The 27,876-nt window shown below is 36.7% G+C and overlaps 2 protein-coding genes across 3 annotated transcripts in view; both read left to right on the forward strand.

Annotated features, from left to right (window-relative positions):
* The window catches only part of LOC114046030 (NACHT, LRR and PYD domains-containing protein 1-like), a 69,614-nt gene extending 59,647 nt beyond the window's left edge, over positions 1-9,967 (forward strand). The window contains 6 exon segments of the mRNA XM_027866249.1: positions 397-617; positions 5,710-5,971; positions 6,384-6,510; positions 6,822-6,960; positions 8,821-8,871; positions 9,540-9,967. Coding sequence (XP_027722050.1) covers positions 397-617; positions 5,710-5,971; positions 6,384-6,510; positions 6,822-6,960; positions 8,821-8,871; positions 9,540-9,808 — 1,069 coding nt within the window. The 3' untranslated portion in view covers positions 9,809-9,967.
* Positions 9,968-25,410: 15,443 nt separating this feature from the next.
* LOC114046020 (NACHT, LRR and PYD domains-containing protein 3-like) overlaps positions 25,411-27,876 on the forward strand; it is a 36,406-nt gene continuing 33,940 nt past the window's right edge. For both annotated transcript variants that reach the window (XM_027866240.1, XM_027866241.1), the window contains exon 1: positions 25,411-26,143. In XM_027866240.1, the coding sequence (XP_027722041.1) occupies positions 25,864-26,143 (280 nt within the window). In that variant the 5' untranslated portion in view covers positions 25,411-25,863. The remainder of the gene's footprint in view (positions 26,144-27,876) is intronic.

Raw genomic sequence — 27,876 nt, forward strand, 5'->3', positions numbered from 1 at the left:
ACAGAAAAAGGATGTCATAGCCCTCTCTCAATCTCAATGGAACTCCCTTTTTATTTTCTTCCCTCTATTCCCCTCCATTCTCTTCAGTTCCTTTCTCCTTCCCTTTGCCTCCTCTTTCCTTTCCTAAATATTTAGTGATGTTTCATCTCAGTGATATTCCTGCTTACCATAAATATTTAATGATGTTTCTTTATCAAATTTATCTCAGGCTTTTGTGCTATCTCATTCTTATGCAAATATGAAAATCAGTCTCTCTCCAATTGATCCTTTTTGATGAGAGATAAAGGAAGTAATTAATGTGTGTAGAAATTGTACTGCATATGGCCTACTGTGCAAACTGAGAATTTTTAAGGCTTTTTCTATTCTACTGAGATGGTCTCTCTTTGTGCTTCCCAGAGTTCATTTACCTATGGCTGGCTTCTACCACTGGCCTGATACTGGACTTGGTTTTTCTGTAAGAAGTGAAGTAACTGTTGACATTGAATTTGGTACCTGGAATCAACACCTGGATTGGACTCAGAAGCAAAGCTGGATGATTACTGGCCCTCTATTTCATATCAGAGTCGATCCCGGGGTTGTGACTTCTGTACATCTCCCTCATTTTGTGTACCTCCAAGGTAAAGAGATATGAGATGAAAATCTTATTGTGATAGCAAGGCATGACAACAGGTGCAGTTACAGACTTAATGGGCTGGTAAATGAATGGATGGCTAGTGGCTTGAAACTATATCTCACTGAGAATATGTCTAGATTTTAAGAGAAACAAAACTGAGAGAAGGACCATCCAGATTATATAATATAAAGCCTAATTATCTCACTCTACAGTTTGTTCTATATATTTGATGCTAATCATGGTGGAGATGACAGTAGTAATGATTGAAGTGATGATGATGAAGACAACGAAGGAAGATGGGGTCTTGGTCATGATAACAATAATGATCATTGTTGTGGTTTCATAGATAGCATGTGTATCCAAATGGATGATAATTGACCCTTACTTCAGTGAGCAAAGACAAGACCTCTTTTATGAGATTTATTTTCTTGATCTATTTAAATGAGTTATTGTTGTCATCATCATTATTCATCATCATTGTCATCATCATCGTCATCATTATTCTATCATCTTCCTCTAAACTGAATCTAAAAAGGTGATAATAAATAGGAATAAGTATAAAGTCCTCGATTCAGGTTAAATAAAATTACCTGCTCAAGTATAGGATGAAGAAAATGTGGCCACATACGATTTCCTGCAAAAAAGATGTTGGACCTTAGTAGACTGAAAGCCCAGTATTAGTAAACTTCAAGATCAATATCATTTCTTTGTAACATTTGATCTATGGACTATTCTATTTTTCTGGATAATATCTCCTTACTTAGCTTCTGTTACATGATATTTTTTTTGAGTTTTTTTTTTTTTTGATGAAGCAGTCGGGGTTAGGTGACTTGCCCAGGGTCACATAGCTAGTAAGTGTCAAGTGTCTGAGGCCAGATTTGAACTCAGGTCATCCCCTGACTCCATGGCCAGAGCTCTGTCCACTGTACCACCTAGCTGCCCCCACATGGCATTTGCAAGATTGTCCTCATCTCTAAGACCATTTGTTAGCAACATGGCTAGAGATTATGGTGAAACTAAAAGTGGTTATCAAGTTAATTGAATATTTTTGCAGTGTACAGTACTGAGATGTTAGCATATGAATGATATCTGATTACATAGCTTGCAGAGATATGTTACCAGGGCTTCCTTCCCATCATGTGAAGGGCCTATTTTGAAAGGTGATATGTAAAAGTTCTTTTGTCAAAACAGGGATACTGCCTCTACTTTCCCTGATGTGGGTGGAGCTCATGGTAGCAATAGTTCCAGAGGCTTACAGAGTGAGTTTAGTAAGTGATACAACTAAAGTTATTATTAATATTATTCTATTAATATTATATTGTCTATTAATATTATAGTGGACATCCCTGTAATGTAGCAAATTGTGATTATGCTCTATATTACTCCCACCAATTCTTTTTCGATGTAAATTAGCTTAGACAATTAAGAAATGCAGTTCCTGTGATAAAGGAGAGTAGTTCCCTTTGGAAAGTAATCATCAAGATTAAAACAGAATTTCTTGATATTTCTGTGTAATGATAACAATAAATAATAATAGTAACTCCCACATGTTCCCAGTGTGATGAAGCTAAGGGAGTCAAACAACACAGATTGAAAGGTCTGTACAACTGGAAGAAGAGAAACTAAAATGAATGACAAAAGAAATAATGAAAGAGATCCTCTCTTTTATTAGAAAACCACTAAAGCACCAAATTATTAAGTTATAAAGGCTAAATACAAGCCTAGTTCACAAGCAAGTAAACCAATAGAGAAGGCCCTGAAAACAGAAGTAATGAATAAAATTGCAGAGAAATCAAAGTATATTAAAGAAATATAAAATAAAAGGAAAATAAATCAGTATTGCCTGATGAAAGATAAAATGCTCTGGACTTCCCAGAGATCAAGGAACGAGACCAAAAAATTCCAGTGTAGTAGAAAAGAAAAATAAAATTCAAAAAATAAGTAATTAGAAATGAATATAGATCAGATATTAGTTATCAATACTAAATTTAAAAACAATTAGCAAAGAAGGAAAAACTGAATACATGATGGGAAATTTGTCCAAACAAGTAGAAGCTATGACAGGGAATAAGAGATTTAGAATGTAAAAATGCAGAAGTAAAGGACAGCAGCAGAAGAGAAATAAAAAGCAATCATTTTAAATGAACATGAGTTTTCTACAAATTCAAAGTGGCAGGATAATCAGAAGTAATTTAGTATGATAGGTTTCCCCAAAGAATCTGACAAGTCAAAAAACCTGAATGTCATCTGCAGGAAATAACCCACTAAAACTATCAAGAACTTATGAATACAAACAATGAAACAATGATTTAGAGAATCCACAGATCATTTTATGGAGCATAGGGTGGAAGTGGATAGGGATGAAACTTCCATGTACTTCAAACTCCAAAACATCTAGTGGTCAAATTTAATAATTTCAAGGACAAATAAATTTTTTGCAAAATCTGGAGAACAGACCTTCAAATATACAGGAAAATCAATTTGAATAATACATGATTATGTCATAGTTCTGAGAATTGGAGAAGATGATGGAATAGTGCATTCAGAAAGGCAAAAGAACACAAGTTTCAACCCAAAGTAGCATGTCCTGCAAATAGGAGACAAAATTATTCCTGTCTGATGATGGCATGATGATTTAGAAAATTCCAGATGAATCAAAAAAGAAATTGTCTGAGACAATAGCTTCCATAAAGTAGCATGATACAAAATAAACTCCTAAAATCGATAGCATTTCTATTTAGTAATGGCAAAATCCAGGAGGAAATACGAATAAGGGAAATTTGATTCAAAATACCTAGAAAATATATAAATTATTTTTCAGTCAATCTACCAAGGCGTATTCAAAACTTGTTCAGATAGAATTACAAAACATAAGAACAACAAAGAATTACTTAAATATCTGGAGAGATGTGCATGCTTATGACTGGGCCAAGCTAACAATACAAATCATGGTTACCTAAGTTAATTTACAGATTTATTATTATGTCAACAAAACCTCCAAGTGGATTCTTTATAGTCAGAAAAAATTATATTTTGAACAATGAAAGGTTAAAGGAAACAATAATTTTTGAGAAGTAGGAATGACCAGAGAATAGCAATTCCTAATCTCAAATCATATTCATAGTAAGTACTCCTGTGTAAGGAGTAATCATCTAAGCTATTTTGTGCTAGTTTAAAAGGAAAAAGCAGGGGCAGTTAGGTGGTGCAGTGGATAGAGCACCATCACTGAAGTCAGGAGGACCTGAAGTCAAATCTGGCCTCAGACCAAACACTTGGCACCTACTAGCTGTGTGACCCTGGGCAAGTCACTTAACTGCAATTGCCTTAAAAAAAAAAAAGGAAAAAGCAGATGGGGAAGAAGATAGGGAAGAAAAGATAAAGCAGAAAAATATACTATTAAACTCATTTGTTCCATAAATCCACCTTTTCAATAATTATAGGAACATAAATTACCTGGGTAATAAATTCCTACTTGACAAGAAATACTGGGAAAACTGAAAATCTAACTGGTAGAAATTAGATTTAGAACTACATTCTACTCCATATACCATAATAAGCTCAAAATGGACATGTAAGTTGAATATAAAAGGTCATAGCATACAATAGTTAGATGAGAATAAGATCAGGAATTTTTCATAAACCATAACTGGGAGGTGAATTCTTTTTTTAAATTTCTTTTTTTCAAGTCACAAGTTTTTTTTTTAATTAATCTGATGCTCCCATCACCTGCCCCTCTCCCACCTCCAACTGAGCAAATTTAGGAAAAAAGGAAGAAGGGAAAACTAGGCATTCTTTTAATAGATAATCTTTACTTAATTTTTCTTGAGTATACAGTCAGGTGAAACTCTTTTAAGCAATCATGGATTCCATTTAGGAGTCTGCATTGTTGAAATCAAAACAGTTTCATTTGCCAATAGGAGTATCTAGAGGATCTCATAATTTATAGGAAATCCCTATTTGGCATGAATTCTATGGTGGATTGCCTCCACGATGGTAGCAAATGTTCATTCCCTGTTTGTGCCTCGCTCAATAATATTTGTCAGAAAAATGATATTATATCAATTGTTGTATCTTTCAAGGGATCATAATTTCTGTTTGAGTGTTTCAGTCTGTTTTGTTTTTGAGACAGGATCTCCCTTTCTTATCTAAGCAGGAAGTATAGCAGCCACAGGTGGGTCTTCTCCAAATGCTGATTGGCACAAAACTTTCAACCTATTTGGTTTTTCCAATCTGGGTCAGTTTCTCTCTCTTTAGGGAGCCTTGTTGCCTCCCATTCCCAGGGGTTTGCCATATGGATGTCAGACTTAGTGCTGATATCCCACCAATCAGCTTTAGCCCTACTATGTCTCAGAATCTCAAACTCAAATGATCCACTAACCTCAGCCTACCATAGTAGCACTGCAGATTCTTAGCACCATCTGCTTTTCCACTACTCTACCACCAACATTGAAGAAATAAAGGAAATTTCATAGAAATGAAAGACATTTTGTATTTGTATTTGATGTTACCATGGCCAAAGAATTCAATATCAATTGGCCAGCTAACTAGTAATTAGCCTCTCTATACTTAACTATGGTAATTGTTAAAAATCAGGTACAGTCTATTGCTGAGACCACATTTGATCAATATGACAGAAATTGACAGAACTTGTACTTTTCTGGTATAATCTTTAGGGACCCAGGGTCAGCTCCATACAAAAGAAAATTAAAATCTGAAGAAGCATTAAAATCAAACATATTAATTAAGAATAATTTTATAAAGTATGTAGGGGTCTTAGCAGTATCACGGTCAATCATTAATCAATATTTATTAATGCATATACTTTTCTTTTTTAGCCAGCTTGTGACTTTCAGTCTTAATTTCTCTTTCTACTCATTTCTCCTAATTTTATCTCAAAAACTGTCCAAAGAATTTGCTTTTAGCTTAGAGCTTTAGTTAATTTCCTATTTTTAAATGAGAGACCTGACTCTTATCTTTATCTGTAGTACAGACCCTCAGCTCCACTGAGGTCACACAAAGAAAGTGACCCTCGACTACTAGAAGAAATAGAAGGAAAGAAGAAATAGGAAGTAATTTTTATTGAAATTCTCTGACAGGAGGAAAATTTGATGTCTCCTTGTTCAAAATTGCCCACTTTAAAGAGGAGGGTATGGTCCTAGAGAATCCAACAAGAGTGGAGTCATCTCATGCCATCCTGGAAAACCCTAGCTTCTCTCCCATGGGAGTTCTGCTGAGAATTATGCATTCTACCTTTAAATTCATTCCCATTTATTCCACTACTCTGATATACTGCCATCTCCGGGCTGAGGACATCACATTCCACCTGTATCTGATCCCCAGTGACTGTACAATAAGGAAGGTAAGATTGAATTGTCCTAAGTATGAATTAACAAAAAGCACTTAAAGCTTAAAGAAGCTAACAACCCCATCCTCACCTTACAACCCCCAGCCTGACATCAGTTCTATGGTGAAAGCCATTGATATAGATAGATAGATAGATAGATAGATAGATAGATAGATAGATAGAAAGAAAGAAAGAAAGAAATAGATCTATGTATATATATGCATGTGTAAATACATACATTATGTGTGTATATACATGTATGTATACATACATATACATACCTTTATACACACATACATATATGTATATGTATGTGTATGTATATATGTGTGTGTGTGTATGTGTGTATAATTGTTGCCTTCCTGTGTGTTCTTTTGGGACAAATAAGGATTTCTCAGGTTGAACATTTTTCTTTCCCTTTCTTTGGGCTATAGATGAAGAAGAAGCAAAGTTCCACTTTTTACGCTTGCATAAGCCATCTCCAGTAACCCCACTCTACATTGGCTCTCGTTTCTTAGTATCTGGATCAAAACACTTGGAAATAATGCCTGCAGTAAGTGATATTGGTTGATCTCATCCTGTGGTAAACGCACCTCTTTTTCATTCAAACCAAATTCAGGAAATCTCAGCAAAATCCTCTGGTTCAGGATGCATTTTTAGTGATAAATGTCTTACTTTTGTTAAGTAACTTGATATGAAAATTTGAGTTACTTTAAAATAACTTTCAAGTAAATATCTAATTTGAGTTTTTTTAGTGCAATCTATTATTTTAAGGGTATGACCCTACCCTGCCATACTTGGTTTGACTTGGTTCTTTTCTGAGAACCTGTAACGACCACATACTACTGGTGTTTCTCTCTCCAGGAACTAGAACTCTGCTACCGGAGTGCTGGGGAGTGTCAATTGTTCTCTGAGATTTACTCCAGCAATGTGAAGGAGAAAATCAGTTTGGATTTGAGACACCCAGATGGGACGCTGGTCTGGGAGACACTGGTGAGATCAGGTAAGACACTCAATGATGAATGGGTAAGATACTGAAGCTGTCCGACAAGAGAGTGTATGTGTGTATGTGTGTATGTGTGTATGTGTGTGTGTGTGTGTATCTGTGTCTGTGTGTGTGTAGATGTGTGTAGATGTCTACATAAGCATAGGTATATGTGCATTAACTTTACTTGGGAATCTCATCAGCTACCACAGACTTAATTATCATCTCTATGTTGAAGATTTTAAAATCTGTTTTCCTATCCTAACCTCTTTATTGATTTCCAGTCTCACATGTGCAACTGCCTTTCAGAACCATCTGACTGCATGTCTGATAGATATTTTAAACTAAGCATGACCCAAACTGAACTGATTATCTTTCCACCTAAATATTCCTCACTTCCAAACATCCCTATTACCATAGAGGCAGTACCATCCTCCCAGTCCCTCAGGCTCACCACCTAGATGCTATCCTCAATATCCCTCCCCCCATATCCAATCTACTGCCAAGGCCTGTTGATTTCACCTTTGCAACTTCTCTCAAATATATTTTCTCTCCTCTGATACTGCCACCTTTCTAATGCAGGTGCTAACCATCTCACACTTGGACTACTGCAAAAGCCTGTTGGTGGGCTGCCTGCCTCATCTCTCCCCACTCCAATTCATCCTCCATTCAACCACCAAAGTGATTTTCCTAAAGCAGATGTCTGATTGTGTCATCTTCCTAATTCCATTATCTCCTCTGGCTCCTTATTTCATCCAGGATAAAATACAAAATCCTCTAGCACTCAAAGCCCTTCTTAATCTAACCAATGCCATCCCTCTTCCTCTTCCCCTCACCACATCTTTCCAGTCTTCTTATACCTTATTCTTTGTCATGTACTCCTTAATCTAGTAACACTGGCATCCTGGTGATTCTTTGAACAAGATATTCAATCAGTTAGCTCTGGACATTTTCTCTGGCTGTGATCCGTGCTTGGAATGCTCTCCCCCCTCATTTTTACCTCCTGGCTTCCCTAGTTCCTTCAAGTCCCAACTAGAATCCCACTTTCTACAGTAAGAATTTCCTAATCCCTCTTAATTCTAGTGCCTTCCCTCTGTGGATAATTTCTTATTTATCCTATATATAGCTTGTTTGTATATAGTTGTTTGCTTCTACATTAGATTATGAGCTACTTGAGGGGCAGGGACTATCTTTTGTCTCTTTTGTATCTACCGTGTTTAGCAAAGTGCTTGGCACATAGTAGGTATTTAATAAATACTTAGTGACTGATTATAAACAAAGAAGAAGAGATGTACAGTCAGTGAAGGTAAATGGTCCCATGCTTACTGATCATTAATTTGGGAAAGGATTTTACTATCTGAAGAATGGTGCTTGTGTTTTTTTTTTTATTCAGCCCATTCTAATGTTTTTAAGGTCAGCAGAAGTATAAAGCAGGAAAATAACTTCACCTTACCTCTCATAGTAATACACAAGGAGCATCAAATTAATTTAGTATTATTAATGAATATACAACATGGTGTTTCTCTGAGTGCTACTGAGAGCATCAACTTTCTTTCACTCTAGAAATGTTTTCCTGCTTTGTGAGGCCCATGATCAAAAGCACAATTCATGGAATTTGGGGTCCCAGCTACCACGGCCTTTACTTTTTCCTTAGTCTTTAGTATTATTCACTATAAAGCGAGAATGACAGAAGGTTTCATTGCAACCTTATGGCGACCTCTGACTGCTTTCATTTGGGCCTCTTCTCCTTTCCCCATTCCTCCAGGCCCATTGCAGAGTCAGAACATCACCTTCCCATGCTAAGACTAGGGGCCCTGGGAGCATCAGACATCAGTCAAAAATCTGATTTACACCTCATTGCCCTTTTCTCTCTCCCAGGAGATCTTCAACTTGCACTTGCTTGTGCCCCGGGCTCTTAAGCTCCCACAGGTTAGTAATATCCTCAGTCTTACAGACACCCACATGTGGATCTTTTTGGACAATAATTTGAGTATTGGGGGGCTGGAGGAAAGATGGCTTATACAGGGAAGGTTTAATGTGGGAGCAAAGGCACAGTCACAGCCAGGGTATCAAAAAAAAAAGCCTTAGGGAAGATTTAAACTTCTGTAGCTTAAAATTGCAGTTAGACTTTTGTGATACTCTATATATCCCAAGCATCCAGAAAGACAGAAAGTGGTTTAGTAATGCCAAGTTCCTGGCTCCAGAGTGATGCAGAAGGGAATGTACTGCCAGGCTGTGTCTCTCTAACTAGCTTGATTGGGGTTAGGGAAGAATTCAGATTCGGGCACATCACAGTGAAAAGGCCTGGTGGTCTTCACAGATTGTGTAGATGTTCACATTCTAAGTTGACTGTATTTACTACAAAAATTGGGCTAGAACATGAATGAGCATAAGCCTTAAGATTAATGATTACTCTTGATGGTGAATAGTTTGGATGAAGAGACAGGAGATAGGGAGCAGGGGTTCTAAAGTTAATGGAAATAAGAAGCAGGAGGCTATGGTAGTGACTGGAACTATTTAGTAGTATATTAAGATATTTTTACTTCTCTGCCAGCACCAGAAGCTCCATCAGTCTTTCCCTTATTCTCTTCCTCCAGGGCTTCACTTTGTTGACCAACACAGGGATCAGATAATTTCTCGGGTAACAGCAGTGGACATGATCCTCGACAAACTTTACCACAAATTCCTCAGTAATGAGGATTATGAGCACATACGGGCAGAGAAAACTAACCCTGATAAAATGAGACAACTATTTAGTTTTAGCACATCTTGGGACAGGAACTGCAGAGACTATCTGTATGAGGTCCTAAAAGAGACACATCCTCACCTGATGAATGAAATTCAGAATACTCAAAAGCATCAGTGAGAAAGTCACTGAGGGCTAATGACATTGCCACTTCTCCTTACAAGATTAATTAGGCTAATGTCCAGTCACTGAGCAGCAGCTGATGAAAATTTTTACAATGTTCAAAAATGGACTAGAGCAATGTAGAGCACGAGACTGTGGTTATGTTGAAATTTAATTAGAAACATCAATATTTTCACATTTTAAGTAATTTTTCAAATTTTTCAGTAAGTTTATAGCATTTATACTTCTGAAGTTTTTAAAGCTTAAAACTGCACTAAAATTTTTGGGACATTCTATATGTAAAGCAGATACAAGGCAACTTTGGAGAGGAATGCACTAGCAGTTGGGGAAGTATCAAAATCCTAATGAACTGAATCTTAAAGGTGAGAAGAGACAGCAATTTATGCATGGGGTGGGGGGCAGCCAGTGCAAAGGCAAAGAGACAAAGGGTGTCATGTATGGGTGAATAGCAAATTGGTCGGTGCAGCTGAACTTTAATATGGAGGGGAGCAATACATAAGAAAGTTGGAAAGGTAGGATGTAGCCAGGTTGGGAAAACATTTAAATACCAAACTGAGGATTTTATATTTGACCTAGAGGTAATGGGGATCTACTGGAGTTTAAGCAAAGTGGTTATATGGTCAAACCTGTTTTACGAAAATCATTTTGGCTGCTTCACGAAGAATGAATTGGACTGGGGAGAGATGTGAAACAGAAGGACTAGTAGGATACTATGTCAGTAAGCCAGGTGAGAGGTGACAAAAGCTTTAACTAGGGTGATAAGTGAGTGGAGTGAAGAGGACATATGTGAGAGATTTTATAGGGACAAAAAGGAGATTTGGCAATTTATTGGACGTGTGCAGAGAGAGTGAGGAGCCAATAATGAAACTAAGGTTAAGAAACTGGGTAACTGAAAAGATGGCCATGCCCTCATCAGTAATAAGGAGTTTATTAGAAGCTTGAATTTGAGGTGGGGAGGGGAGAGATAATGAGTTCTGTTTGGACATGTTGAGTTTGAAATGTCTACAGGAGAGCTAATTGAAAATGCAAAATAATAAGTAGTTGATGCAGGAATTCAGCTCCATTGCAAATGATGCCTAATAGAATGCTCATACAAAAGCTGACTGAAATTTTCTAGGTTATATGGCAAGAGGACATTATCCACCAGGAGTTCAAGGATGCCTCCATTGTCCATCTCTATAAAAGTACTGGAAATAGATTGTCCTGTGACAATTACAGAGGGATCTCTCTTTTAATCATTGCTGGCAAGATTCTTGACAGAGTCCTCCTTAATAAGCTAATCCTTCACTTGGGAGATGGTCATCTATCTGAGAGCCAGTGTGGCTTCAGAAAGGACTGAGGAACAGTCAGTATGGTGTCTGATGCCTGACAACTCCAGGAGAAATGCCAAGAGCAGAACAGAGGTCTGTATACAATGTTTGTAGATCTGACCAGGGCCTTTGATATTGTCAGTTGTGAGGGCTTATGGAAAATCATGTCAAAATTTGTTTGGCCAGAAAAGTTCATCAGTGTCATACATCATTTTCATGATGGCATACTTGCCCAGGTTCTGCATAATGGACAATGCTCTTGTGCTTTCCCGGTCACCAATGGAGTGAAACAAGGCTGTGTGCTTCCTCCCATGCTTTTTAGCATGATGTTTTCAGCCATTTTGTCAAATGCCTTCAATGAGGAGGAATACTGCATCAGGGTCAGCTACCAAGATAATGGTAAATTCTTCAACTTGAAAAGGCTACAAGCCAAGACCAAAGGGGCGGGAGTGCTGGTACATAATTTTCTGTTTGCAGATCGTTGTGTGCTCAATGCAGCCCCTGAAGCTGAGATGCAGCAAAGTATGAAACAATTCTCCACTGCTTGTGCTAATTTTGGCCTAACAATTAACACCAAGAAAACACAGGTGTTCCATCAGCTGCCACACCATTCATGCATGAAACCATTGGTTACAGCAAATGGAGAAGTTTTGAATGTTGTGGGTAAGTTCACTTACATTGGTAGTATACTTTCCAGTGATATAAACATTAATAATGAGGTTGATGTGTGCATTGCCCAAGTGAGCTCAGTGGTTAGGAGGCTCTGAAGGAAAACGTAGGAGAGAAGAGGTATTACCCTGACTACCAAATTGAAGGTCTACAAAGCCCTTGTGCTGACCTCATTGTTGTATGTCTGTGAAACCTGGATAGTATACCAGCACCATGCCAGGAAACTGAATTGCTTCCATTTGAATTGTCTTAGGAAGAGTATGAAGATAAGTTGGCAGAATAAGATACCAGTCACTGAGGTCCTTTCTCAAACCAAACTGACAAATATTCAAACTCTGCTGTAGAGAATGCAACTCTGATGGGCTAGTCAGGGATGTTCAAATGCCAAATGTATGCTTGCCTAAAACATTATTTTATGGAAAACTCACACAAGGTAAGTGCTTACTTGGTGATCAGAAGAAGGGATACAAGGACACTCTCAAGATTTATCTTAAGAACTTCGGAATTGATTGCATGACATGGGAGACACTGGCACGGGACCGCCCAGCATGGCATGCCCTCATCAAAGAAGGTACTATGCAGTATGAGAAAAGAAGAATTGAAGCAGCTCAAAAGATATGTGAGATGCACAACTTTAGAGAATCCACCCTAAATGTTCACATGGACTATTTGTACCCAATCTGTGGTAGAACATTCCAAGCTAGTATTGCTCTGATCAGCCACAGTCAGACACACTGAAACTTGACTGTAGCATAGTGATGTCATTGTGGTCTCTCTGAGAACAACAGCCAACCAATCGACAATGAGGCTGCACTAGTCAGTCCAAAGGCCTGACCCACAAACTTGCAACAAAACCCAATCCCATACCCCTACTTCCCTCCCTCTTTCACTTGCCATGGAGAAATGAGCTCCAGGCTAGAGAAGTTTACTAGAACCTTGATGACTACTGCCTTGATAGCATTCAGTGCTAAAAAACAATTTTTGCCAAAGAGTGGAGAAACAGAGGGTAAGGGACAGGACACATCTCTAGATTTGAAAAAGAACTCAACTCTGTGCTTTTTCCCTCTTTTCTCCTAGAGCCTGAAGGACCCAAACTCCAAATGACAGAAATAGCTGTGGCTACAATGATGCCAGTCTGGCAGTGCTCAGAGCTGCCATGCTACAGACATGAGGAATAGAGTGAAAGAGGAAGAAGGGAGCGGCACACAGTATTGGAATGGCAGAGCTTAAGGCACTACACTAAACCTGTACACTCAAAAGTTAGTCAGGGCAAAGACCGAGGCTTATGAACTGTGATTGCCAGTCAGAAAGTAAACAATAGGGGAAAATAAGGGTGGGGGGGAAGAGTGATATTACCAAAATGTTCAAGAGGAAACAGAAACTCAAAAGTTTCAAAAGAAAACTCAAAGCCTTGACTATAAGCAGATAAATCAACAAGGAAAACATTAGCAGAAGGAAATATGGCCTCCAGATCTAGCAAACAATTTTAAGTATCTATGAATAAATATTCAAAACAAAAAGCAAACTAAGATAACATTTGATGACCCTGTGAAATTTGAGGGAACATGAAACTACAACACCTTGTTCCTAAATGATTTAGAAGAAAGTTGAGAATTATGAGAGCAGAATTTATAGCCTGTATAGCAAAAAAAATAATTGGCAGAATAGAAAAATTGGAATGTTTTTTCTGCAATGGCAAGTCACAGAAAAAGAGAGAGAGAGAGAGAAAAGAGGGAGAATAATAGATTGGGAATTAAAATACATAGAAGTTAAGCACAATCTAGAAGAAGAGAAGCAAAACCACGATAACATAAAAAGAAAATATGTTCTCTATTCAAACAAAACTTAACGATCTCAAAGACAGGTTGTGTAGAGACAACCTAAAATTGATAAGTCTACTAGAAAAAGATAAGTCAAAAAACCTAAATAACAAAATAATGCAAGAAATACAAGAAAACTGCTCAGGTCTTCTTAACACAGAAAACAAAATACCAATTGAAAGAATTCATAGATTATCTCCAGAAACAAAACAAAACAAACAAAAACAGCTGCAAATTCCAAGGTACATAGTGATTAAATTTAATAATTCAATTTAGAAACAAGTTCTGCAAGTAACCTGGAGAAAGACCTTCAAATTGAAAGGAAAAGAAATTAAAATGTACAAGACTATTCTTCATGTACTAGAAAATGCAGAAGGGAATGGAATAATGCATTCTGAAGAGCAATTTGCAAATCTAAGCTTAACCACAAATGAAAAAAGATCGATGTTCAACAGTAAAGAGGTATTTGAGACATTCTTAGAAAGAAAATGAGGGGACAGCTAGGTGGCACAGTGGATAGAGTCCTGGATTCAGGAGGACCTGAATTCAAATCCAACCTCAGACACATAACACTTACTAGCTGTGTGACTGAGCAAGTCACTTAACCTCAATTCCCTCACCAATACAAAGAAAAAAAGAAAGAAAGAAAGAAAGAAAGAAAGAAAGAAAGAAAATGATGCTTGTATATGAAATCTAACATTTTGGAAATGAACATCCACATGTATGTAAACCTCAGTTAAGGTTTAAAATTTCCTCCCTTCTTGTGGATTTAGGATATGGCCACAAATGACCATCAGAATTATGGAAATTCACAGAATTTGAGAGTGGTAAAGCATTTCAGAGGTTACTTAGTCCAAACTTCTACCCACTGAGGAATCTACTTATAGCATTTGGGACAACCCCTTCTCACAAGTGGGGACCCTAGAATATTTATTTTAGAATAAGTTTCACTGTGGGTTGACTTCCATTAAACTATATTTCATAATCCTCAAATGATGCATTTACTTTTTTCTTGCCAAAGGTCACAACTGGTTCAAATCAAAGACATGTAATTAAATAATAAAAGTAATAAAATTAATAACAGAACATTCCCCCTTAAATATACATGGCCACACTGTCCCACACACTATCAGTGAGAAATTGGGAATTCACAAGGATCAAACATTGAAGACATACAGGTAGGGAAGAAGAATTAACAGGATAAAAGGATATGGAAGGATAAGTCATATATCCAATGCAGTACCATCTACCTCTTCTGGTAGTGTCATCCATCACACAAGTCTAACTGCCTATGCACCTGATGGTTCTGATGTTTCCACTAAGAATTTAACTTCCCTGATATGTTAGGCAGGGTGGGTTTTGCTCAGCATTGTTCTGATTATCTCAGATAGTCCCAAGGCTTCTAGTAAATTCTAGGTGCTGTTCTCTGCTACCAGTTTTAGGCTGGCTATTTTTGTCCAATCTTTTTTTCTCCCTTAATGCTATTTAACTTGTTTTTCCCAATTACATGCAAACATAGTTTTCAACATTCATTTTTGTAAAATTTTGAGTTCCAAATTTTTCTCAACTTTTTTTCCACAGTAATGATTACCAACTACATATTTACCTCCAACCTACTTTCCATTTATCCCTTTTTTTCTCTCATTTAACTCTGCCCTTTCTCAAAAGTGTTTTGCTTCTGAATTTATTCTTCTCCAAACTGCCTTCTCTTTTATCATTCCCTCCCCCTCCACCCTCTTATCCCCTTTCCTTCCTACTTTCCTGTATGGTAAGATAGATTTCTACACCCAAGTATGTATATTACTACCTCTTTGAGCCAATTCTGATGAACACAAGGTTCATGTGCTCCCTTATCTGCTTCCCCCGTTTCCCCTCCAACATAAAATCTCTTTCAGGCTCTTTTATTAAAATTAGATAATTTATGCCATTCTAGTTCTCCCTTACCCCTTCTCCCAGTGCATTCTTCTTTCTCATTCTTTTATTTTATTATTTTTTATAATCATACAATCACATTCAACTCACACCCCTGCTTTCTGTACATGTATACTCCTTCTAACTGCCCTAATAATGAGAAAGATTTTAGGAGTTATAAATATCATTTTCCCATATGGAAATAAAAACAATGTAACCTTATCAAATCCCTCATGGTTTCTCTTTTCTGTTTACCTTTTTATGTTTCTTTTGCATCTTGTATTTGAAAGTCAAATTTTATATTCAGCTCTGGTCAAGAATACTTGAAAGCTCTCTATTTCACTGAAAATCCATTTATTTTTCCCTCGAGGGATTACGCTTAGTTTTTCTGGGTAGCCAATTCTTGGTTCTAATGCTAGATCTTCTGCCCTCTAGAATATTATATTCCAAGCCCTCTAATCCTTTAATGTAGAAGCTGCTCAATTTTGTGTTATCCTGATTGTGACTCCATGATATTTGAATTGTTGATTTTTGGCTGCTTGTATTTTCTCCTTGATCTAGGAGGTCTGGAATGTGGCTTTTTATTTTTTCCTGAGAGTTTTCATTTTGGGATCTCTTTCAGGAGGCGAGGTAGATTTTTCCTATTTCTAATTTACCCTTTGATTCTAGAGCATTAGGGTAGTTTTCCTTTATAATTTTTTTTAAACATGATGTCTAGGCTTTTTTTTTTATCATGGCTTTCAGATAGTCCAATAATTCTTAAATTATCTCAACTGGATCTATTTTCAAGTCAATTATATTTCCAATGAGATATATGACATTTCTTTGTACTTTTTTCATTCTTTTTATTATTTTTTAATTTTTCTTTTCATTTTTCTTTTATGGAATGTTTACTGTACTTTATTGTAAAATTTAGGCTAAGTATTTGCTATTTGGTCGTAGGCTATATTATACAATACTACACATATATTTTATTTTCTTTTTTCATTTCTTTTCATTTTTAGCTTTGATTTAGTATTTTGTTTCCCCTAATTACATATAAAAACAATTTTGACATTCATTTTTAAAACTTTGAATTCCAAATTCTCCCCCTTCCTCCCTCCCCAACCCCCCTCATTGAGAAGGCAAGCAATTCAATGTAGGTTATACATATGTAGTCATGCAAAACCTATTCACAATAGTCATGTTGTGAAAGAAAACAGACAAAAAAATACTCCAGAAAAATAAAGTTAAAAAAAAAAGGATGCTTCAATTTATATTCAGATACCATGAATACTTTCTCTGGGGATGGATGACATTTTTCATCATAAATCCTTCAGCATTCTCTTGAATCATTGTACTGCTGAGAATAAGTCATTCACAGCTGATCATCTTACAATATTTCTGTTACTTTGTACACGGTACATTTCACTTTGCATCAGCCTGTGAAAGTATTTTCCAGGTTTTTCTGAGAGCATCTTTCTCAGCATTTCTTATCCTACAATAGTATTCCATCATAATCATATTCTACAACTTGTTCAGCCATTCCCTAATTGATAGCATCCCCTCAACTTCTAATTCTTTACCCCCAGAAAAGAGCTGTTATAAATATTTTTAAATATATATCCTTTTCTTTTTTATTATTTATCTCTTTTGGCATACAGACTGAGTAGTGGTATTGCTAATCAAAGTGTCTGCAAGATTTTATAGCCCTTTGGGTATAGTTCCAAATTGCTCTAGAGAATGGTTGAATTAGTTCACAATTCCTCCCACAGTGCATTAAAATTTCATTTTTCCCATATCCCCTCCAACATTTGTCATTAACCTTTTCTATCCTATTAGCCAATCTAATAGGTAGGAGATAGTACCTCAGAATTGTTTTAATTTGCATTTCTCCGATCAATAGTGAGTATTTTTTTCATATGGCTATAGATAGCTTTGATTACCTCATTTGAAAACTGATGGTATCTTTTAATTACTTATCAATTGGGGAATGGCTCTTATTGTTATAAATTTGAATCAGTTCTCTATATGTTGAGAAATGAGGCTTTTATCAGAGACACTTGCTTCAAATTTTTTCATAGTAACTATTGCTAACTGTATTTCCCTCCATCCTATCCCTCCATTTAGTCTATTCTTTCTCTCTTTTCACCCTGTCCTTCCTTGAAAGTGTTTTGTTTCTGACTACCCTCTCCCCCAATTGGCCTTCCTTTCTGTCACACCCTCCTTTTCTTATCCCCTTTCCTTCCTACTTTCTTGTAGAGTGAAATAGATTTCTGTACCCAATTGAGTGTGTATGTTATTATCTCTGAGTCAGTTCTGATGAGAGTAAGGTTCACTCATTTACCCTCGCCTCCCCACTTTTCCCCTCCATTGTAAATGCTTTTTTCTTGCCTCTTTTATTTGAGATAATTTCCCCATTCTACCTCTCCCTTTCTCTTTCTCCTAGTACATTCTTCTGTCACCCCTTAATTTTGTTGTTTTTTTAGATATCTTCCCTTCATTTTCAACTCACACCTGTGCCTTTTGTGTGTGTGTGTGTGTGTGTGTGTGTATATATATATATATACACACACACACACACACAAAATACTCTGTTCTGTGAAGTTTGGATTCAGTCAATAGGCTGCACTTGAAAACCTAGTGGACCACATGTGGCCTTGAGGCTGCAGGTTTCCCACCCCTTTTCTAAGTTGTCTTTGGTGTCTGTGGGCTGAGAAGTATGAACAACACCACTGCTACTGGTGATTCAGTGGCCCTGAGGCCTGCTTTGTGTTTGATAGGGCTGGGGTTTGCTGGGCCTGGTCTTTGCTGGCATGGCCTGTGCTGGACTATGCACCTCTCTCACCATGGTGCAGCAGAGCTTTCCTGCCTACTTTCCACATTATCTTGGGCTGGAAATTTGTTTCACTCTGTCTTTTTATGGGTTCTGCTGCTATAGAATTTGTTTAGAATCATTTTTAAAGGTATTTGAAGGGGTTTGGGGGAGAGCTCAAGCAAGTCCCTGCCTTTACACCACCATCTTGGCTCCACCTCCCATCATTGTTTCTTGATATTTCATAAAGTCATTAGTCTTCCCTTGCCCAATTCAAATTTTTAAGGAATTATTTTCTTCATTGAGCTTTTGTACTGTTCCATTTGGCCAATTCTACTTTTTAAGGAGTTCTTCTCTTCAGTGAATTTTGTATTTTTTTTTCAATTTGCTCAGTTCTGCTTTTCCATGCATTCTTCTCTTCATTGGATTTTTGTGCCTCGTCTACCCTTTGGCATAGTCTGTGTTTTAAGGTGTTATTTTCTTCAGTAATTTTTTTGGATGTCTTTTTGACCAAGTTGTTGGCTTTCTTTTCATGATTGTCTTGCATCACTCTTATTTCTCTTCCCAGTTTTCCTCTACCTCTCTTACTTGATTTTTAAAATCCTTTTTGAGCTCTTCTATCACCTGAGACCTATTCATATTTTTTCTTTGAGGCTTGGATGCAGGAGATTTGATTTTGTTGTCTTCTTCAGAATGTATGTTTTAATCTTCCTTGTCACAATAGTAACTTTCTATGGCCATAATTTTTTTTCTGTTGTTTGTTCATTTTCTGGCCTACTTTTTGACTTTTAAGCCTATGCTAAAGTGGGACTCTACTTCTGAAATGGAGGGGGCACTTCATCAAGCTTCAGGTTTTTGTGCAGCTGTTTTCAGAAGTAATTCTGGGGACCTGTAAAATTTTGGCTCTTCCAAGGTGGTATGATGTAAGGAGAATTATGTTTACTACTCTAGTGTCCTATGCACTGGTCTATGAGTGGCCACAAGCATTCTTTTCAATCCCGGTACTGTGGCAAGGGTCCCTACTCCCCTGAGGCCACATGCTCTGCTGTGCTAGTGTTCCTCCTTGCTCTGGGACTGTCACTGAGATCAAAGTATAGGCAGTGCCACAGAGTCCTGCCTCTGGTGCCAGCAAAGGAACCATTGTAAATCTCCTTCTTGCCCTTTCCTGATCCACTTACCATTTGTGGGTTGAGTGGTCTGGAAACTGCCAATGATGTCACTGATTCAGTCACCCCAAGGCCTGCTCCTACTCTGTTGGGACCCAGTCTGTGCTGGTGCAGCCTATCCTGGACTGTACTCCTTTCTCACCCTAGTGCAACAGACCTTTCTTGCTGACTATCTAAGTTGTCTTTGACTGGAAAAATGTTTCACTCTTTCTTTTTGTAGGTTCTGCTGCTCTAGAATTTGTTTAGAGTCATTATTTAAAGGTATTTGGAGGGGTTTGGGGGTGAGCTCAGGTGAATCCTTGCCTCTACCATGCCAACGTGGCCCCACCCCCTGGAACTCAATGATTTTAGAAAAACATGGGAAGACTTGTATGAAATAATGGAGAGCAAAATGAGAACCAAGAGAACATTGTATACACTAACAGCAATGTTGTTTTAAGAATGACTTTGAGTGAATGAGCTAGTTTGTCTATTACAAATACCCAAATGAATTATAAAGGACGTTTGAAGAAAGGCACTATCTGAATCTAGAGGAAGAACTGATAAATAGAAATATGTATAGAATAATTTTATATATAGTATATGAAATATATATAAAATTATTGTATACATATTTCTATTTATCAATTCTTTCTCTTGCATTAGATATATGTGTGTATATATGTGTGTGTATCTATATATATATGTGTGTGTATATGTGTGTGTATACACATACACACACACACACACACACACACACATACCATCTCTATGGTAGGGGAGTGGAGGGAGGAAAGAAAAGAAAAAAATACATGATAATTTTGTTGTATATTTGAAAGGAATAGCAAGTTGTACATGGTAGATCTGTAGTTTTGTGTGCAATCATCTTTTTTATTGTACTGTGTTATATAAATATTTATTTTATTCTGTAAATTAAAAATAAATTATAACAAAAAAGATTTGTAATGTGTTGAAGAAAAATGCCTAACATTAATTTGATAATTCATTGTTTTAGAAATACTTTTAGAAAAGTTTGCTCTTTTTAAATTCTTTTGGGTTATGGATTTAATTTTTAAAAGACTGAAGTAAAAATGTTTTAAAAATAAATATCAATTAAATTGCTTTTGTTTGTGGCAGATTGGTAATTGAGTATCAATTATCAGTATCAATATTTTAAGATTTCAGGATCTAACTATATGCTTATGTTAAAGTGCAGTGCTTTGATTTTAAGTAAGAATTAGAAATTGCAAAGGAAAAGATTTTTTTTTTTCCCACAGAAAATCAGTCTTTAACCAGCTTTAGTCAAAGGTTAGATAACCAGCTTTGGTAAGGTTAGGTAAGCATCTAGCTAGTCATGTACAGCCACGTTTCAAGATAATTTGTAGGAAGACCATATTAAATCTAAAACTATGTAGATATTGGTTATGGTAAAAATATGGGTTATTGTGATCTGTGACTATTATATAAGACCTTGAATGTTTCCTTGAATTAAATTGAGAACTATTTAATTAACTTCTTTTGAGAAAGCTCTGGGGAAATAGGCCACACTCTGCCAGCATTAGATCAAATACCTTAGGGCTCAGAATCTCATAATATTTTAGCCCAGCATACTGTAAGCTAACCTAATGATAACAGGTGTAAATTCAAACCTCTTATAAAATTTTATATGCATTTCTAAATATATTAAAAGTTTAAAAGATATATGAAGGAGGCAGGGGATTGAGAATCAATCCAGCTCTTTGAGGAAATAGGGGGAAAAGTCAACACATCTTTCAGAAAAAGAAAAAAAAAGTATGACTTTATGGATAATCTTTTTTTTTCCTTTTGAAGTGCTAAGAGTACTGGGCCTTGGGAAATAAAATGTTAACATTAGTGATTATAAATCCAGATTTGTTTTGATTTGGTCCAAAAATCTGTGCCAATGGAAATCAGAATGTGCTCTGAGCATGTTCTCCTATCAGGGTAATTAGGTTAAATCAGAACCTATTATAAAAGACTTTTGCTATTTGGCATTGCACTTTTATTAGCTGTGTGACCCCCAAGCAAGTTACTTTATATATGTTTACCTCAGTTTTACTATGTTGTAAGGGGATGACAATGGCACCCACCTCTCAGGTTCATTGTGGGGATCACATGATTATAAAGTACTTAACACAATGCCTGGCATAGGGCAAATGCTATGTTATGTTAACTGTTTTTTTTATTATTTCTTTAATAAGATGCAATTACTTCATACTTGATAACTTTATATGGAGTTTTAGATGTGACCATTATACAGTGCCAATGGTGATGAGATGAATGATTTTCTATGTCAGATAATTTGGAAATGCATTCAGCTGAACTGAGGCCACCTGATTGGTAATGGATTTTGATTCAAGTTTCAAATAAATAATGTTGTGTATGGTATTATCAGGTTCTAAATTTTCTTCTATTGTGAAATTTGGTAATCAATTGTATCAGATATGCTGTTAGAAAAGGAACTTCTATTGTAATATAGATGATGTTAGATTATTAATTGTACCTTTAAAAGGAGGTGAAAAACATGTTTGAAAACTATTAGGTTATTTTATCACCCTGCCTACTACATGTTATAATATTTTGAAGTACTGTAATTTAAAAACTTATAAACTTCTAGGTTTGCCCATATATACATATATATATATATTTACCTAATAGTATTTTATTTTTTCTAATTACATGTAAAGATAGTTTTCAACATTCACTTTTATAAGATTTTGAGTTCCAAAATTTTTCCCTCCCTCCCCACCCCTCCCCAAGATGTCAAGCAATATAATTTAGGTTATACATGTACAATCATATTAAATATATTTCCATATTAGTTGTGTTGCCAAAGAAGAATCATAAAAAAAGGGTAAAAACACAAGAAAGAAAAAGAAAAATGAAAATAGTATGCTTTGATCTGCATTCAGACTCTGTAGTTCTTTCTCTGAACATGGATAGGATTTTTCTTCATGAGTCTTTCGGAATTGTCTTAGATCATTATATTGCTGAGAAGAGCCAAGTCTATCAAAGTTGATCATTGCACAATGTTGCTGTGTACAATGTCCTCCTGGTTTTGCTCACTTCACTCAGAATCAGTCCATGTAAGTCTTTCCAGGTTTTTCTGAAGTCTGCCTGCTCATCATTTCTATAGCACAATAGTATCCCATTATATTCATATACCACAACTTGTTCAGCCATTCTTCAACTGATGGGCATCCCCTCAATTTCCAATTCTCTGCCATCACTAAAAGAGCTGCTATAAATATTTTTTACGTGTGGGTCCTTTTCCCTTTTTATTATCTCTTTTGGATATAGGCCTAGTAGTGGTACTGCTGGGTCAAAGGGTATACACAGTTTTATAGCCCATTGGGCATAGTTTCAAATTCCTCTCTGAAATGGTTGGATCAGTTCACAACTCCACCAACAATGCATTAGTGTTTCAATTTTCCCACATTTTCTCCAATATATATTGTTTTCCTTTTCCTGTTAGCCAATCTAACAGGTGTGAGGTGATACCTCAGAGTTGTTTTCATTTGTATTTCTCTAATTAGGAGTGATGTAAAGCATTTTTTAAAAAATATGACTATAGATAGCTTTAATTTCTTCATCTAATAACTGTTGTGCATGTCCTTTAACTATTTATCAATTGGGGAATGACTTGTATCCTTATAAATTTAATTCAGTTCCTTACATAAATGACAAATTTTGTTTCTTCTATGTTTTATGTTTCTTTATCAGAAACACTGGATTTGACTGAATCTGAGAGGAAATTTCACCTGAAAATATTTGGCTATCCCTAGTGAAAATTTTGAAATTGTTAACTATGTTATTTGGAGTTATTATCATAATGTCAAAAACCTATCAAGTATTTACATAGGTATTTTAGAAAGGATATTGAGTAATTTTTTTCCTTTAATCTCCTGACTCTCTACTCCACTTCATCATACATTTTCTAGGATCAAAAATGGTAATTAAAATTAGTCTGAATTTGAGTGCCTTTTGCATTGTTTTTCTTTACCTTATTGTAGTGCTCTTGTATACTATTCTTTTGATTCTGCTTATTTTTACTTTGTCAGTCTATACAAGTCTTCCCAAATACATTATTTCTTATGGACCAATTCTATCCATAAGTTATATTTTTGTAACTATATTTAGTTTAGTTCTATCTATATATTGATATCTCTATTTAGAGAGGAGAGAAATAGGGGGAGAGAGAGAGAGAGAGAGAGAGAGAGAGAGAGAGAGAGAGAGAGAGAGAGAGAGAGAATAAGAATTTGTTTCCCAATTGCTTGGCACCCACTTTCTTTGTTTCCAGGTTTTTGTAACCATGAAAAGTACTCTACAAGTTTTGGTGCATAGGAAGAGTTCTTTTTTTCTTTTATTTCTTTGAGTATGTACCTAGTAAAGCAAACCCTGGGTCATAGGGTAGAGATGGTCTAGTGACTTTTACCCAATGAGGGAGGGAAGGAGAAAAATTTGTAACTCAAAAGCTTACCCAAATGAATGTTGAAAACTATCTTTTTTTAACCTTTAACAATTATGAATGCCTTTATTAAATCAATTAATAAATTAAAAATAAATCAATTAATTAATAATTTAATGTATTAATAAATTAAAAGCATTAAACTAAGAGCAGTAACTTTTCTTCTTTCCTTCTTCCCTTCCTCCTACTTACCATGACTTTTCTTCTCTTCATTCCTTCTTCCTCTCCTTCTGCCTTCCCTCCCTACTTCTTTTCCACCTTTCCCTCCTCCCTCCCTTTCTTCCCCCTTCCCCTTCCTTCCTCTTCCTTTCCTTCCTTCCTTCCTTCCTTCATTTCTTCCTTTCTTCTTCCCTCTCTTTATTCATCCATAAGGATCATCAAAAGGGAGTAAGTTTTGAGAATAGGGAATATAATTGTCCTATTTGCACCTAAATTATTAAGACTGAGTGAACTGGATTTGGGATCCAGCACAAAAGGGGTTAAGACTACTGCTAAACTTGTGCAAAGGGGAAAAGGGAGCCTAAACTACCAGGAATATAAAAATTTCAAGCTAAAAATACTGAAGCAACATGTGAACAGAGGATGGAAAGATTTGGGACTGTATGGGTTTGAATGTGTATGTAGATCAAACTTGTGAGAGTGCTGGGCTCACAAACTCCTTTTCCAACCTGGGTAATTCTTACCTATTATGTGTGAAGATTGAACAAAGTTTCTGCAAATAATAGAATTATATAGTTGGAACAAACCTGGAGATTTTCTCTCATTCATTAGGAGTGAATTTGGTGCTGGAAAGAACCTTGGAATTCATCTAGTACAGCATGAATTACTTCAAAACTGGACTTAGAGTTTGATGGGACTTGGGTTGGAATCCTTTCTCTAATACCTACTAGCTACGTAACTGTGAGCAATTTTTTAAATTCTCTGAGACTTACTTTCATCATGCATGTAGTACTTAAGTTGGTAGGGTTATTGTAAAGATCAAATGAGAAAATGTATGTAAAGGCCTTCGTAAACCTCAATTTACTATATATGCTGTGAACTAGATTATTGTGGAGATTAGATAAAGAATGTATTTAAAGGACTTTGTCAACGTCACTGTACTATATGTATTAACCAGTTTTATATTATGTTTGAGGAAGTTCAGGTCCAGAATGATGAAGTTGCTGCCCAAGGTCACATACCTGGTAACTTCCAGGAGTAGCATTCAAACCCAAGTCTCTTTAATCCCCAGCTCTTTCTGCTTTGAAAATACTCTCAAACCTTTATGCCAGGCTCAGGCCTTCTTTACCCATCTAGGAGGCCCATATGGCCTTAGTTCTGCTACCTTTCACTGAGTGGTATGATGGGCCCTTTAAGAATTAATGATGGAGAAGTGAAACTGTGTATTAAGAAACACTGCCTGTCATTACCAGTCTTGATTATGTAAGAGAGAGAAGGAAACTAGAATCATAGGCTGGACTTTTGCTTATTGGGACAGATCTCTTGGTCTGTAAGATACCCTCACTCTTTCTACTTTATATTTCTCTCCTGCACTGAAACCTGCAGGATTGTAGAAGTGTTTGAGATTGAGTGGCTTAGAAAATTTCAGAAAGAATGATGAGTAAACTGACAGAAATAAGTAAGGATTAGAATATGAAAAGGGGATATTAGAGTGGGAGACTAGAGAGGAGGAACCATGGGGGTATGATTTAACTGGAGAAACACTAAAATTTTGGGCTTGCCTAGGCTCCTTTCTTACTAAGGATGTCCCTACACTGACCTAGAGAAGAAGGTATTGAGTAAAGATTACCCAGAAAATCAAGGAGCAATCAAGTAGTGAATAAAGAGACAGTAAAGTGGTCTTGGCCTGCTGACCCTAATTTCCTTAAGATAAGAATTTTTTCTGCTATGTGCAATTGAGCCTGGCCCTGGGCAGATATGACTGAGAGTCTTCGCTGCAGACTGGTGCGATACTTAGAAGAGTTGACTGATGAGGAGTTCAAGAAATTCAAGTTATACCTGGAGGATTCTTCCCCTAGAGAGGGATTTCTCAGGGTTCCTAGGGGTCAGATAAAGAAAGCTGATAACACTGATGTGGCTGAACTCATGGTTCGTCATTATGGGGAATGCGAGGCATGGGATGTGGCCCTCATGATATGGGAGAAGATGGGCCTGAGAGAGCTATGGGAGCAAGCAAAGAGAGAGGACCCACAAATAGGTAAGTGTGGAGACATAGTCTTTGTGTACTGGGCATATTATCTTCCAACCTTTCTCTTCTATTGTACCACCTTACTGTACTCTCTCATTTCCCCCTTTTTTCCATGTCTTTTCTAACCCAACTTCACTCTCATCTCTTCTAACTAGCTTTTCATAATCTTCACCTCACTGTCTTCTCCTCCCTTCACATTTCCCTTACCTTCCTCCCTCCCTTTCCTTTCTCCCATCTCCTTCCTTCTCTGATATCTCTTACTGATTCCCTTCATTTCTCCCTCACTCTCTGCCCCCCTGCCTTTTCCATTACAGCTTCCATCCCTGGAAGACTCTCAATAGAAAAAAAATAGGATTTGAGAATGGGTTACTGGGCAGAAACATTGGGCTTGTTTTGCTCTTAGGGTCATTGGCCTGTCAATGACCTCTTACTCTAGGAAATGATGATAGTTTGCTTTGTGCTGTCTCCCCCATTATACTGTATGCCTCTTGAGGGCAAAGAATGTCTTTTTGCCCCTTTTTGTATCCCCAGTGCTTAGCACAGTGCCTGGCACAAGTAGGCACTTAATAAATATTTATTGACTGACTGACTGATTGATGATCTCCAGAGATAAGGAGAGATCCACTTTCCCCAGGCTTGGTCAAAGCTTAAGTATCAGTTGTGATCAAAGATAGAGAGGAAAGACTGAGTCATTGAGGAAATAAGTCAAAGTCTGGGACTGGGAGAGGAAAAAGCATTAGGGAGATAGAACAAAAATCAGGGGATAGGATGAGTTTAGCCCTGCCTCTGAGCAGAGATGAGACTTGGGCTTGGGAGAGCAGTCCCAGGAGTAGAGTAGCTAGAACAGTGAATGGTCTTGGGGTAAACTTTTCAGGCTCTATGTCTGATATCTGTTGTGCTTGAAGTATCATGCTTCTTTATACCCACTTCAATAAATATCCTCATGGTTAATCAGATATTGTGGTAAGGACTTCAGATTAATTTGGCTTGGTGTTTCTGCCATGTGTCATTGAGTTAAGAGATGGAGTCAGTGACAATAATAAGAGAAATGACACTCTAATGGGACCAGTGACAGCAGATGAGAAGGTGTGTCATGTAAAATCTTGGATCAAAAATGACAACTTTATCCATATGGATTCATATCCCATCTGACATTTGGTCTTCTGCACTGACCTGGAAATGACCATGGCCATTCTTGAGAAAAGAGTATAAGTTCCTTATGTCTTTCCAAAAAGAGAAAGTATCTCTATCAGTTGGAATGACTGTATTTAGAAAGGGAAGACAATGTCTTTGTGCATACGAGTTAATAACATAATGTAACTCTAAAGCCGATGCTAAAAATGGATGAGATACTTCTCTGAAACCAGTGTGGGAGATATTTCCTGGAATCCTGCATTTGGCCATGAATGGCCACTGAATGGCCATGAATGGCCATGAATGGCTTCCTTTCCATATTACACACAAATACTTCCCCATTAGAATGTGAACTCTTTGAGGGCAGAGGCTATTTGGATATTTGCTTGTTTGTTTTTGCCCTTCTTTGTATCCTCAGCAATTAGCAAAGTGTCAGATACATAGTAAAAAAAATGGCTGTTGATGAACTGATCATTGTCAATTCTGTAGGCAGAACCCAAATCCTCTCTACTATCTATGCTATTTCCTTTATCTTCTGTCCCAACATATAGACTTGGAGAATCCAGTTCTGTCTTCTAAGCCAAATAGGTAAGCTCATCCCTTTGAGG

Source organism: Vombatus ursinus, unplaced genomic scaffold (assembly GCF_900497805.2).
Source record: "Vombatus ursinus unplaced genomic scaffold, bare-nosed wombat genome assembly UNPS02014780.1, whole genome shotgun sequence".
NCBI lineage: Eukaryota > Metazoa > Chordata > Mammalia > Diprotodontia > Vombatidae > Vombatus > Vombatus ursinus.